The following is a 16,686-nucleotide window of genomic DNA, read 5'->3' as shown; positions in this document are numbered from 1 at the left end:
AGATAGCGGAATACAGAAGCCTTTCTCCGGGAGCCGCTCTCCAAAGCTGTAACCAGCAAATGCCAGACGGTTGCCATGGGAAACAGCGGGGGAGGGGACAGGGGGTCGGCCAGAATTCTTAATAGGCTTAGAATGTTTCTTCTTCCGGTCTTCGGCTCTTCGCAGCCGCCGCCCTCTCCTCGGTCCCCCGCCCATTCTGTGTCCTCTCGTCGTTCTCTTCCCCTCTGGACTCTCCGTCTCCGTTCGAAGTCGCCATCTTGGACCATGCGTCAAGATGGCGCCCCCTGGTCCTAGGGGCCGAACCCCGGCGAGCCAGCGAGGCTGCGCGCGCATGTGCTCGGCCGCGGGAGGGTGGGGCGGTGACGTTAAGACGTGGCCCCGCCTCCGGCGGTCGCCCCGCCCCTGGGCGAACCCGGAAGTGGAGGAGGAGGAGGAGGAGGAGGAGGAGGAGGCGCGGTGTTGGCCAAGCGGACAGGCGCTGGCGGAGCCCTACACGGGAGCGTGTGGGGGGTTGGGGGTGGGAGGCGGGGCTGAGCGGCCCGGGCAGCCTGGCCTGGACGGGGCGGGGGAGGCCATGGCCTCCGCAGAGTTGCAGGGGAAGTACCAGAAGCTGGCTCAGGAGTACTCGAAGGTACCCATCATGGGCGGGGATTAGGGGGTCCCCGGCCCTGCGGCCTCGGGTTGCCTTGACTTGTCGGGAGTGGGGGTACCGCGGAGGGGTCACGCGAGCGCACCCCACCTCTCTCCTTCGCCTCATCTGTCCACGATTACCGAGCCTCCACCTGCAGCTCCCGGGAGATGGAGCGGGGCGGTGTCTGGGTCGTGTGGCTTCTGCGGGGAGGAGCAGGAGTTTGATTCTTCCTTTTAACTGAACTAGCGGGCTTGGGACTGGGTGTCAGAAATCCTGTCTTCTGCCTGCGGTGCTGGCCGGAGGGTGCTGCTTCCTCAATGGTCCCAGCCCAGTGATGGGGATGATCAAGCTTTCTCCCTTTCCGCAGGGATAACATGAGGATGAAGAGCTATATCTGCCCCCATTCAATTCGGGAGGGAAAGTAGAGTCATGCGTGTAAACTGCCTCACCCGGCATGGTGGTTACTATATATTCAGTGATTTAGCAAGATGTGTGGAAGTGATTTTGAAAGCTTGAATCCCGGGACTGTGCCCTTTCCTCTCTTTTCTCTCAGTCACCTGGAGTGGGGCAGGGCACCCAGCAGGTGTTCAGTACATGTTGAAATGTGCCTTTTGTCGTATTTATGGTATAAGTCTTTTAAATGATGGGAACCCTTTCCTTGGGAAAGGGCCGCTTCTGGGGAGGGCGTTTCTGCTTTAAGAATATTCTAATGAAGTTATAAAAGCGGAATCTTACATCTATGGAAATCGATTTAATAGTCATTAAGCTTAGTGTTCCATGGTCGTGGCATTCATGGTGGCATTGGAAAGACTTAGGCACCTTTTTACAATTCGGAGAAACCGAGACACATTTATTTCTTACGATTTCATTTAACAAATATTCAGCAAGGTGAAATGAAAAAATAAAACCCATGCCTAAACATACACACTGGTCTTTTCACCATCCAATGGGGGGAGCCTTTTGAGATACTACACTTACTCCAGCAGTGCTACTGTTGGCATTTCTGTTAGAAATTGTCCTGAGCGCCTGTGGCACAATGTCAGTGATGACAGTTTTCATCCTTTGAAGGAATATTTTCTTGTTTGAAAGGGCCAGAAGTTGCTTGGACCAAATCCATATGATGAAGTGGGATGGGTGGAGGATGGCAATAGGACACAAACTTGACTCCGCTATTTTGGGGAAAGATGTTTCATGAGTATGAAGTAAGGGGACTGGTTTTCTTCTCCAGAGAGTAAACAAGCTCAGAAGGCAGTTCCCAAAAATGTTTTGGGCAATGACTGCATTGCTGAAAAATTGTAGAAACTCCCAAAGAAAGTCATAAAAACTTTGAAATAGTTTGTTCTTTTGGACATTTAAGCTATTTCATTCAACAGACACTATGTGCCCCCAGCAAACAGTCTGCCAGAGTTGGTTGAGTGAGGCAGAGTTCCAGCTTAAGGAGATCCCTTTAATAGAATGTTCAAACGTTGTACGTAATTATAATACACTATGACAAGTGGTAGTTCAGTGGGTGCACAGAAGAGATGGAGGGTGAGGGTAGAAGTTATGAGATTGGGGAGTAGGGAAGAGGGAGGGAAGGATGGCAGCATTCCAGGCAAAGGGGCAAGGCTATGTTCGCTGACATGAAAGCACACGAAGTTGCATGACAGAGAGTGGTGAAATGTGGTTGGAGAGGTAATTTGGACCCAATCATGAAGGGTTGTGGATGTCAGATAAGAAGTCTGAACCTTAGTTTTTGAGTAATGGAGAAACATCAAAGGTTTTTAAACAGGGGCATAATATCACTTTCAGGAAGGAAAGGTAACTATTTGGAGAATGGATTAAGTAGGGAAAGATTGGTGAAAAGAAGACCAGATTGTAGGCTGTTGGAATAGTTTGAGGGAGAGTAATATAGAGTTAAATAAAGATAGTGACAGTTGAGATGAAGAGGGGGCCTAGATTTAGGAATGATGGTTAAAAAAATACTTTTTAGCTTACTTCTTTGCTGAGTGACAGCTTTTTGCATAGCACTAAACTTATGACGGATATGAAGACTGTATGAGGTGCTCATCCTTGTGTCTCATTCATTCTGTGGGACATGGTAAATGAGGGAAGAAGACTGAGGGTTGACCCTGAAGTTCTGAGATGAGGGAACATGACTGCCACTGACAGAGGAGGGTGGGCAGAAAGGCCAGCCAATTTGAAATGAAGGGGTGGATTAAAGTTTAGATGCAATCATAGAATTTTTGGGCTGGAAGGCACGTTAAAGTTATCTTATTTATATGTAGTTTGAGGTGATTGATGTTGGGGTAATTGGAGAAAATTTCTAGTGGAGATGGACTGGCTAAAAGTCCGGACAAAGGCCAGGACTTTTGGAATAATTCCCATAAAGACGATAGCTGAACTATAAGAGTGAATCAGGGTAGAATACTTTAGGTAGATTCTTTGGGGGAACATCTGTGGGAAGGTCGTGACAGGAAGAGGAGATGCTAAGAAGACTAACAGGTCTGCCAGACTTGAGGTATTCTCTCCTATTGGGCCAGACCATTTTTCATCCTTTTAATTTTAATGGGAAGAACTCAGTTTTAGATTTTATTTAATTTCAGAACACAAGAGAACAGAGATTGGTCTAAAGATTTCATTTGTTTTTTTATTTCCTGTCAATTCTAGTGCCAAGCAATTTCTAGATAAAATCTATGCTATCTTCAACCTTGTTCCTATGGAAGGGGTATTCTATCTTGTTATTACCTTCCCTGGTGGAGAAATTGTGGGCTGATGTTGAAATCCAGTTAGTTTACAAAGAAGAAAAAAAAAAAAAGATTTCCTCTTATTCTGTAGAAGGAAGCCTCCATATCAAGAGAGGAACAAACAAGATTCCTAATCCAAGGACATTTACAGAATCTTCTCATTCTTATATAAGTTAGATCTCAGCCTGTGTTCCTGGAAGGAGCCCATTGCTTACTTAAGAATCATGGTCATAATTGTCTTTCCTCTTGAGAAGAAAAAAACAGTCTGAGGAGCTCCCATTAAAGAGATTGAGAGTTTAGTTAGATTAAAGATGAACCGTGGAGGCCAAAGCAGATGAGAATTGCTGAGGCAGACAGGATGCTAAAACAACGTAAAAGTGGACATTAAGACCTTAGTGGTTTGGGCAATTAAGAGAGCATCACTGGAAACTTTTAAAATTTCGGGTTTTATAGAGTTTAGTGGAGGAGAAAGATGTGTAGAAGCTGATTTTCAGAGGTTTCTGAAGTTAACAGGTGGAGGCTACCTCTTTGAGGTGTGAGGGAAAGCTAATCAAAGCCTTAGTTGCTGCACCGTTGAAGAATCAAAGACCATTTCTTGGTGTTTCTTCCATGGCCTGCTGTGCTTCTGAGGCTCTGGTATATCTCATCATGGATTTCAGTCTGCTTTCTTTGCAGGGGCTCCTGCACTCTTGCCTGGTACCATGTTATGTGTGTAAGCAAGTTACAAGTTCTGTCTTTCCCAAGTTTGTGTTCCTCTGGGTCAGTAGTTCTCAAAGTGCAGCCCTTGGATCAGCATTCTTAGAGCTGGGAAAGATTAGAAATACAAATTTTTGGGTCAACCCTGAACTCACTGAATCTGAAACTGGTGGTCAGACCCAGCAGTCTGTGTTGTAACAGACCTCTCCGGTGATTTGGATGCACACCAGAGTTTGAGAACTGTTGTTCAAGGAATGATAGCATTATGATCTTTTAAAAATTCTTTTCGAGGCAATTAGCAACCAGTGGGAAAACCAAACATCCATTATTTCTTGAACAGTTTTTTTGGCAATTGATGCTTCTTTTAGTTACGCAGGATATTGTCTTTAGGAAATTTACAGACTTATGCTGTTAGTATAGAGCTACTCATATTGGGAAAAGATCAGTTGTGATTCTGTGTGTTTGCTTTCCAGAGAGTGGGGCCTGGAAACCTGATTAATTGACTCTTCCTCTAAGAGAAACAGACTCAGGAGCTGGACTGGATTAAAATCAAATATCAACTTGCTTTTCCCCACCCTGAGGTGTAGGGTTGACTACTAAAGTTGGATTGGAAGACAGCTTTGTTTGTGTTTAGTGTTATCCGATGGAGCTTTCCACAAGAATGAAAATGCTGTACAGTAGGGTAACCACTAGCCATGTGGGGGTGTTGAGCACTTGAAATGTGGCTAGTGCCATTGAACTCAGTTTTAGATTTTATTTAATTTCAAATAATTTAGGTAGGCACATGTTGGACAATGACAGCTTAGGCCCTAGATTAGAGCATCACAGATGTGAAAATCTATGTGACTCACCTGAAGACCTTGCTAAATTGCTGATTCTGGTTTGGTAAGTCTGGGGTGGGGCCTCAGGTTCTGCTCTGAAAGGAATTTTAGGGGATTATCAAGGCTTGAGTTACTGTAGCTGGGGTCTGCAAATGACTTTAGTATTCTGAAGCTGCAAATGAAGGTTTTGGTAAAGCTTAGGAATGGGCTCCAGGTTGTCTATTGCACACATTCACTTGTAAGGAAAAAAAGCTATATGTTTAAAGATTGTTTTTATAGGGTTGTACAACATGTATAAGTCTTAAAATGCCCACTGTATGAAAATAGCTATGTGAGAGTGGTTCTGACACAGACGATAGTTGAGGATTAGATGAGAAATGCATATAGATGATTGTCTCTCTTTCCCCACAAACTCTTCCAAAAGCTTGTGATTGTAGATAGTAAATCCCGAATCTTGGGCCAGTTATCTCACCACAGGTTGTCAAAGTGGCATGAGAGAGATCAGCACTACATTCTCTGTCCTTGGAAAAACAGCTCTGTGATAAGCCTGACTCAGGCCTGGCTGTTCCAGAACCAAAGTTACCTAGAACAGGTCCAAACACTGGTCATTGCAGAGTTAGCTCAGGGATTTTGAGACTGCTTGGTGTCTAATAGGAGCTTGAGGTTCAAATCGTTTGGAGAAGGGTCTTAGGGACTGTTAGAGTAATGACAGTCTCTTATAATTGTATAATGCATTACATTTAAACACCATTTACATACAGTATTTAATTGTTTAAAAATATGAGTGCCTTCTCTATTCCTAGCATTGATCTTTCATTGTAGTCTGGAGATACAAGGAATTATACTATAGTCTCTACCATGAAGGACAGTTTAGTTGGCAGATGGGAGATGAGTAGAGAAATCATAAGTTAATCATAAATCACACATGAATTAATGTAAAATTTACTACTTTACAAGTAAAATTAAAACTGAACAGTTTAATAAGAGGTGCCTTGTTACTATACTAGTAAGTGCCAAGGGAACCGAGGGGCAAGCTCACTGTGGACCATACTGGGAGCACAGGGAGTGGTTAGGAAAAATTTATGGGGGAAGTAGGACCAGAGGTAGGAAGTAAACGCCTAGAAGAACAGCTGGGATTTGGTTGGTCACAATGAGGAAGGGCTGTGCTTTCAGAGTAATCAGATTACAAGAAAATGACAAATGAGGTGCAAAAGGACTAAGAGGGCTTCAGAGATGGGGTTCAGAGGTACTGTTCCTCTGCTGAATGGAATGGAAGAGCTAGGTGCACAGCCGCTGGAAACAAACAATATCACCTTCTGGAGAGTTTTCCTGTCCTAATGGAGGACCATTGGTGATGTTATGTCTACTTCTAAAACAGGGATGATCTGCATTTGCCTCCCCACTGTGGAAAAGGCTGGTGAGGAGAAGTAGATTCTAAAAGACTAGACTGATCACAGCAGTGCCAGCATTTGACAGTTTGCTGGTTCGGTGTGCAGAAGGGTGGCAGCAGTGATGCTAAAATGCAGGAAGATGCCAAATGCCACAAAGTGTAATTAACATAGCAATGGAGTATGTCGTTTATCATTGTCATCCTTTTCTACCTACTAAGTAATAGAAAGGTATTTTAGATAAATATTTCTAAAAGCTGCATTTTCTATTAAGCAGTTTCATTGAAACCATGTTTGAATTGTTACTAATTTAGCAAACTATTTTCAAAAGGAAAATTCAAATAATTTTTCATTATAATCAGCGAGGTTCATTTTTTTTATTGCTGTAGTTCTGGTCCTACAGAAAACTTACAGTTCAGTGGACTTCAAGCTTTATCTCTAGCCTTTGAAGCAGTCACTAGGAGCTTCTAAATACCACACCAAGAAGACAGCATAGATCAAAGTTAGGACAGAGGTACAAAATGAAACCTAGATTCCCAAGTAGTATTGCTGCCTTTTGGCTAACTGGGTTTGAAAGTATTTTTTGAATTTTGCTACTTAGATAACACATTATCTGAGAATATGTTGATATTGCTTAAAAAATAAAATAATACATGATGGAAGTCAATATTAAAGTGGCATTTCCTTCTTTTGGACTTCTAGAGCAGAGGTCCCCAAACTTTTTTTGGAAAGAACCTAATAGTAAATATTTTAGGCTTCTGGCCATACAGTTCTTAACTACTTGTGTCTGTCATTGTAGCTCAAGAGCAATCATCGATAATATGTAAATAATGAGTGTGTCTCTGTTCCAGTAAAACTTTAAAATAGGCTGCAGGCCAGTTTGGTCCATAGGCCTTAGGGTTGTTGATCCCTGTTCTAGAGAATTTAATGATTATATTGCTTTTCCTTTTCTTTTTTTAAAGCAGAAAATATAGGATTGCTAGTTATCTTTCATCCTCCCTTTTAAATTATAAGCTCTTTGAAAACAGGGACCGCTTTTTAAAAAACGTTTATTCATTTTTAGGAACAGAAGAAGAAAGGGAGAGAGAGAAACATCCATTGGTTGTTCCACTTATTTATGCATTCATTGTTTGCTTCTTATATGTGTTCTAACCAGAGAACAAACCCGCAACCTTGGTGTATCGGATGACGCTCATCTGTAAAATGGAGGTAATATACAGGGTGGGGTGAAAGTAGATTTATAGTTGTGAGAACATGAAACACAGTTTATTCTTGTATTATTATCTATTAACTATTGCATTATTTTTCCATGTGAACAACTGTAAACCTACTTTTGTCCCACCCTGTAGTGCCTATTTCGTAGGGTTGTGAGGTTTAATGAAGTAATATAAGTAAAACACTTAGGATAGTGCTGGTATGAGCATTCAAATGTTAGCTGCTATTATTATTAACTTCTAAATTGGGTCTGCTTCTTAGTTGCTTTTGATGCCTGATAGCAGGTTTGCATTCTTAATGACATTTGCACGATTAATATTAGGCACAGAGTCCTGCTGGGTATGTTGATGTCCTACACTTTGATTTTCTGTAGAATTATTATTCCGTAATTGGTCCAATTGTATATATTTTACATATGAATGGTGTGCCAGAGTTTCAAGGAAAGTAGTAGTTTTTATTTTGGGAGGCGACTTGGTTTCTTAGAAAGGACCAGGTGCTGGAAGTTGATTTAGTCACAATTTTGCCACAGATTATGTGTTTTATATCATTGGGCAGCTTAGCCACTGAAAAGTGGCAGAATGGTGATATCTACTATCCTCTCTGGGCTAATATTTTTGTTCTCATATATACATGAGAAGATAGTTACTCAGTGTTATGATTCCTGTAAAGTAATGGCAATTTTTTTTTTTTGCTACAAATGATTGCTTTAAATTAAAAACTAACTATTGCTTATTCTGTTTGCAGCTTCGGGCTCAGAATCAGGTCCTGAAAAAAGGTGTTGTAGATGAACAAGCAAATTCTGCTGCTTTAAAGGTATGCAATAGGATATTTGTATTGTGAGGTTAAGTGAGTGTTTGGTGTTGCTTAAAGTAGGGAATTTAGCTGATTTTGTGGGTTAAAGTCCCAACTCTGACACTAATTCACTAGGAATAGTGATGAGTAATACAGTTTTTTTGTGTGTGTTTAACTTTCTCACTTCCTTCAGTGTGAATATTATGTGCTTTGATTTCCTTAGCTAAAAATTTTAAAAATGTATTCTTTGACTTTAATGCATTTCTCTTAAACCTTTATTTGGCATTTGAATTAATAGGGCTTCTTATCTGTTTTGATCTGAGGAGGGCCATCTCACATTCATATTTATATCCCCAGCATTCAGCAGATGGTTGTTCCCTAATAAATGGATTTGAAATTGTGAATCATTTAGTCCATCTTGCTTTTGGGTTGAACTTTTTAATAGTAATAACCTGTGTTAATCAGGACACTGAGTGATGATACATTTTACCATTAGCACCTTTGTTAACTAAAGGAGAAATATGTAGTAGAAGAAGGAATTTGTTTCTGCCTCATCCTAGTTGGCATGTAATAAATATTGCTTAGTGATACTTTTAATTGAATAAATTAATTCTAGGATATGGATTCTTTCTTGACTGAGTTTCAGTTAAGCACAGGCATGGGCAAAAGTAGGTTTACAGTTGTGAGTAACTGAAAGTTTATTCTTTTTTATTATTTATTAATTATTGTATTACATATTTGTATTACAACTGTAAAGCTACTTTTGTCCACACCTCTATACTGCTTACCTCATTCTTTTGCTCTCTTCCTTGCTCCTTCTTTAGACCAAAGGGAATAGGATTCCCTTTACCCTTACCTCTTTCTGGAGTAGCCCCTAACCAGTTACATAGCCTAAATTGTTTCATTCAGGTAACTGAGACTCAGAAGCATGTCCTCTTACTTAGCCATTGTTGGACCCTACACTAGAGAAGTCTGTCTTTTGAGAGTGCCCCCTCCTCAGGGGCTGATATGGTTCAGGATGCCTTACTCATACTTCCAAAGCTCTCTGTGCCCAAGTCAAGACTATTAAAAATAAGCTTTATCGTCAGAATTTGTTAGTCAAGTTATTATTTTGCCTAAATCATTGAAGAAATGATAGTATCTCTCCTAATGATGTTTAAAACCTGTTCCTGGGGAAAGTATTTCCTAGCTTGTCTTTGTAGCCCACTCTTGGTTTGACACTCTCCTGTTGCTGGTCATGTTTGATTAACTCTGTGGTAGTGGTGATGGTGGTGACTGTGGTGATGTTGACTGCAGGTTGTATTTATTGAGCACTCACTGTGTGTCGGGCATTTTGTTAAATACATTATATCCATGAGCTCAGTTAGTGTTCACAATAACTCTGTGAGGGCACATAACATTGTCATCATCCTCATTGCACAAACTAGGATTTACAGAGAGGTTGGGAGAGCTGTCTTCTGAAATTAATGATTGGATGATGGAGTTAGAGCATTTGTCAACTAGTGATTAGTTACAAGAATGTAAAGAAATTACTTTTGCTTTACTATTCAGTGCAGTGGTCATTATAATTACAGTAAGAATGACAGTTTGTTGTTCACTCAATAGGAATGTTAGGATGTCTTCTGTTATAGTAGGCTTTTGATTATATTGGTTTTGCCTCAATGAGTTGTGGATACAATATACTTTCATTGATTTGAATTTCTTTAATTTGCAACATGATAATTTGGACATGGGGTAGAACTAAGTTTACCATTAAAAGAAAAAGGGCTACTAAACAAACAATAGAAAAGAACAATGTTTTTCTACTTATTGGAAACACATTATTCTATCACTCTAGCCCTGCTCCCAACAAATAAATAATGTCAGTAGACTGCAGGCACCAGTCTATGGTTTTTAGTTTGCCGTTTCAATAGACTTAAATCACCTATTCATTAAAACTTGACCTCTTCTTTGCTTTACAGTGGTTTTAAAGTGAATGTAATAAAAGTACAGTTCTTTAAATGTACATTAGCATCTGGCCATCTGTGTTTGATTACCAGTGCACACAGAGTTGTCAGAACATCATAAATAAAATGTAGTTAGAATAATTTTTTTTAAAAAATAGAGTGAAACTAAATATTTCTCTATTTTCCCCATTTTTTAACCCTATTATGATATAAACAATACAGAATGGTAAGCAGAAGATATGTTGTTTAGATTTTGTTTCTATTTTCACTTAACTTTAGAGGAAATTAATATAGAACAGCAGCTGAAAATATTCTTTTGTTAGGATAATAATGATTTTATCTCTTGTGTTAGGATAATAATGATTTTTAAAGTAAAATTAAGTGTATTAAAAAAGACTTTATTTGGACTGACTTAAATTCAGGGAGGATTTATAGAAAACATGAATACAAATATATTTCTGGTTGTTCTTGTTTACTGAAGGACATCATCAGTTTGAGTTGGAGGTTCTCTTTAAAAATTCAAGTTTATAAAATTGTAGCCTCAAGCGTTGTGTCTCCTTACTGCCAGACACATATATAACATTATATGACAACAAATAGTTATGGATATTTTACTTTAAGTTGATGACTATCTTGTTACTTAGTATAGATCCTCTTTATTTTTAAATTTACTTGGTTTGGTCAGAAAATGATTTTGCCGCAAAACAGAGCTAACAACATAGGAATTGGAATGATGAATGTATAACTTGAATTCCCTAAAGCAAGAGGTTTTGATTATATTTTGGTGAAACAAGAATAATTTTTTTTCATTATTTTTAAACCTTCAGGCTAAATTATAAATTTGTTTTCACTTTGATGTAGGAACAACTGAAAATGAAGGATCAATCATTGAGAAAACTGCAGCAGGAAATGGACAGTTTGACATTTCGAAACCTGCAGCTTGCCAAGAGGGTAGAACTGCTTCAAGATGAACTGGCTCTAAGTGAACCCCGAGGCAAGAAAAACAAGGTAAGTCAGATAAAAGCAAGGTAGTATAACCTTGTTGTTAGGTACAGACATCTGTAGGCCATCCTGCTTATAACAGATGAATTTGTCACCTTCAAATTCTTTAATGTTCCATTATTACACCTGGATATTGGGTCAAGAAAGCAGATTTTATTATTAATACATACCAATTAGAGGCATTTTCAGATCAATGTGAGTTTAAAAGAGTTTATTAAGAGCAGACATGCACTTATTTTATTTAAGTGGCTGAGAAAAATGAAAGGAATATCTCATATTGGTTAAAATTATTAATATGTTTCAGTTATATCAAGTTGCCATTAAACTCAAGGTAGGGCAAATAAAATGAGAAACATTGTCAAAGTATAACTGCTCATGTGAAAGTACTAGGCTTGTACTTTTGCTATAGATTTTTCTTACTGTTTATTCCTATGAAGCTAATTTGGTATTCTTGTCCAAAGATGTAAAGAAAACTTTTCCCCTTATGGTTATGTGGTGAAGAAAGATTCTTGTTGCTGTAAGATGAATGATCTGGTACTTTAAGAAGTTGCATTTTTTTTTAAGGGTAAGGGCTAGTGATTAAATCTTTAAGTTGTGTGTATGTATATATATTGAACAGTACCCCCAAATTGTGGATGTGAGATAGTAATAACAGAGTTGTAGGAGGGAAGAGGAAGACCCACAGTAACTCTGTAGCAGCACAGTGTGGCAGGAAGAGCGCAGGTTTGGAGTAAAGCCCAAGCTTGGACTCTTGGTCTGCCATTTATAGTCTATGACTTACGGCAAATATTTAACCTTGCAACCTTAGTTTCTCCATCAGCAAAATGGGGGTGATACTCTTGTTGTGATCATGGGATCGTGTACAGGTGCTTAGGACAGTATTTGCCAAATGATGGGCAATCCGCATAATTATATGTTAGTACCTTTCCATGTGCATTTCCTCTACATGAAAGAATTTTCTAGAGTGGTTATTTTCAAATGGGAACAGAGCAAACAAAAAGGTGTGTATTAGAATCACTTGGGAAAACTGTGTCAAAATAAATATGCTCTGCAAAATCTGAAAGGCCCTTGGGGAAGGAATAGCCATCTATCTTGAAATGTGCTTCACAGGTTAGTGAGATCCCCTCCCAGGGCTGTTTAGCAGAGGTTTGGATGTAACACTCCTGAAATCATGTTAATTAAACCTATCCAACTTTGTACCCACTGAGGACACAGAGTATTTAAGTCAGCAGTTCCTTATGCACCTCTTGTGTCCCAAACATGATGGGTATTTAATATGTTTTTAATATAGCTACTCTATTTTCAAAGAGTTTCCTAATCATTGGGTTACATTGCATCAGTAAGTGATTTCATTTGAAGTGAGGAGTGAAGGTACAAAAAAAGGCAGAGAAGAGCAGTGATTGATGTCTGAACACAGTTTCATTGTTAGGCTGACCCTTGAATAGCCTCAGTTCTTGTATTCCATGAAAACAAATGTTCATTATTGGGTCTTTTAAATAGTGCTATTCTTCTGTGTAGAAAAGTTAATATTAGTTTTAAAAAAATAAAGCAAAAGGAAGATATTTTAAATAGTCTTTGAGCTTTATTCTCCTGTTTATAATAGCTTTGTTTTTTTAATTAGAAATTTATGTGAACTTTTGTATAAATTTATCTTTGTGGATAAATCATGGAATTGCTAAAACTTTCATATTCCAAACAAAACAAAACAAAACCCAAAAACAAATTAAAATGATATTTATTATCATATTTACATCACTAGCTTTTGAGTCTTCTCTGTCTCCCAACAGAAATACTCCTGAATTCATCTGTAAAGAATAGTGAGCCTTATCTGTTTTTTTTCTCTCTCTCTTTTTAAAGCTTTCCTGCCCATTGCAATATTTGCAGTTCCAACTTGTATCACATAGGAAAAGTTAAATGATGGACTGTATACCTTTTGCAGGATTGTTTGAGAATGGTGAACACGTAGAAGAGACAAGCTACTAAGGTGATAGAGAATCTGTGTACCTTAGGATATTTCTCTAAAGGATGAAAGTTATGTGGACATAACTTATTCTTTCCATCAGAAAAGTGGAGACACTTCTTCTCAGTTGAGCCAAGAGCAGAAGAGTGTCTTTGATGAAGATCTGCAAAAGAAGATAGAAGAGAATGAGCGGTTGCACATACAAGTGAGAAGATCTTTCTGTTTTCCCATATGAATTTAAAAATGGGTCAAATGATCTAGAATATGGGGGGGAAAAAGCAAGATAGAGTGTTCTGTGTATGTATGGATGTTTTGATGTTTCCTATGGTTGTTAGGTAATATATCACTGCCATTCATTTGTTATATCTTTTTCATATCTAATATGGATGTGTGTTTCGAAGTATACATTTGTTTAGAGGACAGCAGAATAACTTTATAACTTGACAATATAGAAATATACTGAGCACTATTTATTTTATATAGGAAACTAGAGGCCTGGTGCACAAAAATTTGTGCACTCGGGGGGGTCCCTCAGCCCGGCCTGTGCCCTCTTGCAGTCTGGGACCCCTTGGGGGATGTCCACCTGCTGGCTTAGGCCCGCTCCACAGGGGATCTGGCCTAAGCTGGCAGTCAGACATCCCTCTGGCAGCCCGGGAGCCCTTGGGGGATGTCCACTTGCCAGTGGGGAGCAGGCCTAAGCTGCAGTTGGACATTCTTAGCGCTGCTGAGGAGGCGGAAGAAGCTCCCGCCATCACTGCTGTGCTGGCAGCCGTCAGCCTGGCTTGTGGCTGAGCACAGCTCCCCCTGTGGGAGCGCACTGACCACCAGGGGGCAGCTCCTGCATTGATCGTCTTCCCCCTGGTGGTCAGTGTGTGTCATAGTGACCAATCATTCCCAGTTGTTCTGCTGTTAAGGTCGATTTGCATATTGTCCTTTTATTATATAGGATGGAAGCCTGGTGCACTGGTGGGGGCCAGCTGGTTTGCCCTGAAGGGTGTCCTGGATCAGGGTGGGGGGCCCTACTGGGGTGCCTGGCCAGCCTGGGTGAGGGGCTGATGGCTGTTTGCAGGCTGGCCAAACCCCCCAGTGGGGACCCTCAGCCCATGGGGGTGTGGCCAGCCTGGGTGAGGGGCTGATGGCCATATTCAGGCTGGCCACAGCTCCTTCAGGGTAGGGGTCTCCACTGGGATGCCTGGCCAGCCTGGGTGAGGGGCTGATGGCCGTTTTCAGGTTGGCCACAGCCACAGGCTGGAAGCAGGTATCTGGGATTTATTTATCTTCTATAATTGAAACTTTGTAGCCTTGAGCGGAGCTCAGGGCTGGCAGGGCAGGCAGGAAGCTTGGCTTCCTCCATTGCCTGGGGCAACCCAAGCCTCCTGTTTGCTCTAGCTCTGTGGCCGCCGCCATCATAGTTGTGTTAATTTGCATATTTGCTCCTGATTGGCTGGTGGGCGTGGCTTGTGGGTATAGCGGAGGTATGGTCAATTTGCATGTTTCTCTTTTATTAGATTAGATGATTGGTGGATCACTTAGATGGGGGCTTATGAGTAAGTAGTGTTTGCCTTTTAATTTATTACTGTTCACCTGTTAGTCTATAATGACTGTTAGGATTTAGACCATGTTGGCTTTGTATGCCCAGCCCCAGAACAGGGTCACACTCACGGCAGACCCTCAAGTCTTTTTTATTTTATTGATTTTTTACAGAAAGGAAGGGAGAGGGATAGAGAGTTAGAAACATCGATGAGAGAGAAACATCGATCAGCTGCCTCCTGCACACTCCCCACTGGGGATGTGCCCGCAACCAAGGTACATGCCCTTGACCAGAATCAAACCTGGGACCCTTCAGTCCGCAGGCCGACGCTCTTCCACTGAGCCAAACTGGTTAGGGCATGGCCCTCAAGTCTTTACGGAATGTTGAATAATCAATATTTGCCTCCAAACATTCAGCATGTTATAAGAGTCATATAAGGGTAGTGTATCCAACTGTGCTTTTTGATTTTTTGTGTGTGTGTGTGAAATGGTGAACATAATCAAACAGTGAAAGTAAATATGCATTAATTCTCAGTCTTTGACATTGTTAAAAAAAAGTGAACTTTTGACCTTAGGACATTTTGTGCTAAGTATTCCTAATTCCTAATTAGTATTGGATTTTCATTAAGGAAAAGAGCATTGCCTGTTTTAGGAATAACCATCTATTTGAATTTTGATTATTTAATTATGGAAATTAGCTCAGTGGAAACATTATACCCTGGGCAGTTGAATTATCTGTGTGCCAGAAATTGAAATAGAAATTCATGAGACTGAGAGGAAGGAGGTGTAGCCTTTGGAGTAGGTCTCTTATGTTCCAATCTCATTCCTACCACATTTTAGCTGTGAGACATTTGACAAGTCATAGAGTTCCTTTAAACTCGGTTCCCCATCTGTAGGAGGGCTAACGATAACACTACCTCTGACATACTGTGAGGATTCAGTGAGATCATGCCTGTACGGGTTTTGCATAGTGAGCATATGGAACCATATGGAAGTTGTTCAATGAATAGTCACTGCTGTTGTTTTTCTCTTCATCCTGTATAATAAAACCCTAATATGCAAATTGACCAAATGGCGGAACAACCGGTTGCTATGACGCACACTGAACACCAGAGGGCAGATGCTCAACGCAGGAGCTGCCCCGGTTGGGGGAAGCTCCTGCGTTGAGCGTCTGCCCCCTGAGAGGGAGGCGATCGGCAGCAGCGGCAGGGTGAATTGGGGGGCGGGGCCAGCTGGCGAGCGGGTGCCGCCACTCCCCCACCCCCATCGCCCCTCTGGTCATTTGTCTCACAGCCGCCACCCCCCCACCCCCATCACCTCTATGGGAGGTGACCAGTGGTGGCGGCGGGGCCAGCCAGTGGGCAGTGCCAGACTGCCAACCAAGGCGGGTGCCAGCAGGGGGGCCCCCCTGTTCGCCCTGCCTGCTGGTCATCCCATAGATTGGCCCTGATCGCCGGCTGGCCTAAGGACCCTACCCTATATATTGGGAACATTCTCTTAGATTTAAAAATTAAAACCTGGCAAGGCTACTCTAACACTGAAAATACAGGATGATGCAGTGATGACATGCATGGACACTGGCTTGCACATTTTGTGGTCAGCCCTGATTCTGACTCTTATAACGTGTTACAAAGCCAATTACTTAACTTCTCTCTGCTTCAGTTTTTCCACCCATAAGATGGGAAAAATGGTACTACTGCCTCAGAAGGATCATGTTATGTACTACTTTTTATAATCAGGGCAAAAAAACGTAGCTGCCCATACAACAGCAAGATGCCTTTCACCTGTATGAAAAGTATGGTCACTGATGCATGCAGTCAGTCCCGGATTGCGAGAGGGATGTCTGATTGCCTGGGGATTGGGCCTAAACCGGCAATTGGACATGCCCCAAGGGGTCCCAGATTGCAAGAAGGCGCAGGCCAGGCTGAGGGACCCTCCTGCCCCCATGCATGAATTTTGTGCACCAGGCCTCTAGTTTG

General features: G+C 41.2%; 1 protein-coding gene across 5 annotated transcripts in view; it reads left to right on the top strand.

The window, feature by feature from the left end:
* Positions 1 to 401: 401 nt before the first annotated feature.
* The window catches only part of PPP1R21 (protein phosphatase 1 regulatory subunit 21), a 53,900-nt gene continuing 37,615 nt past the window's right edge, over positions 402 to 16,686 (top strand). For 2 of the 5 annotated variants that reach the window (XM_006083369.2, XM_006083367.2), the window contains exons 1-4: positions 402 to 631; positions 8,222 to 8,290; positions 11,077 to 11,223; positions 13,281 to 13,382. In XM_006083369.2, the coding sequence (XP_006083431.1) occupies positions 575 to 631; positions 8,222 to 8,290; positions 11,077 to 11,223; positions 13,281 to 13,382 (375 nt within the window). In that variant the 5' untranslated portion in view covers positions 402 to 574. Of the gene's footprint in view, positions 632 to 7,418; positions 7,472 to 8,221; positions 8,291 to 11,076; positions 11,224 to 13,280; positions 13,383 to 16,686 lie in introns of all 5 variants that reach the window. The other 3 variants (XM_023746918.1, XR_002827048.1, XM_023746921.1) reach the window with 3 other exon arrangements.

The sequence above is a fragment of the Myotis lucifugus genome, unplaced genomic scaffold (genome assembly GCF_000147115.1).
Source record: "Myotis lucifugus unplaced genomic scaffold, Myoluc2.0 scaffold_6, whole genome shotgun sequence".
Classification (NCBI taxonomy): domain Eukaryota; kingdom Metazoa; phylum Chordata; class Mammalia; order Chiroptera; family Vespertilionidae; genus Myotis; species Myotis lucifugus.
The sequence above is the reverse complement of the archived record's forward strand: the minus strand, read 5'-3'. Positions and strand labels throughout refer to the sequence as shown.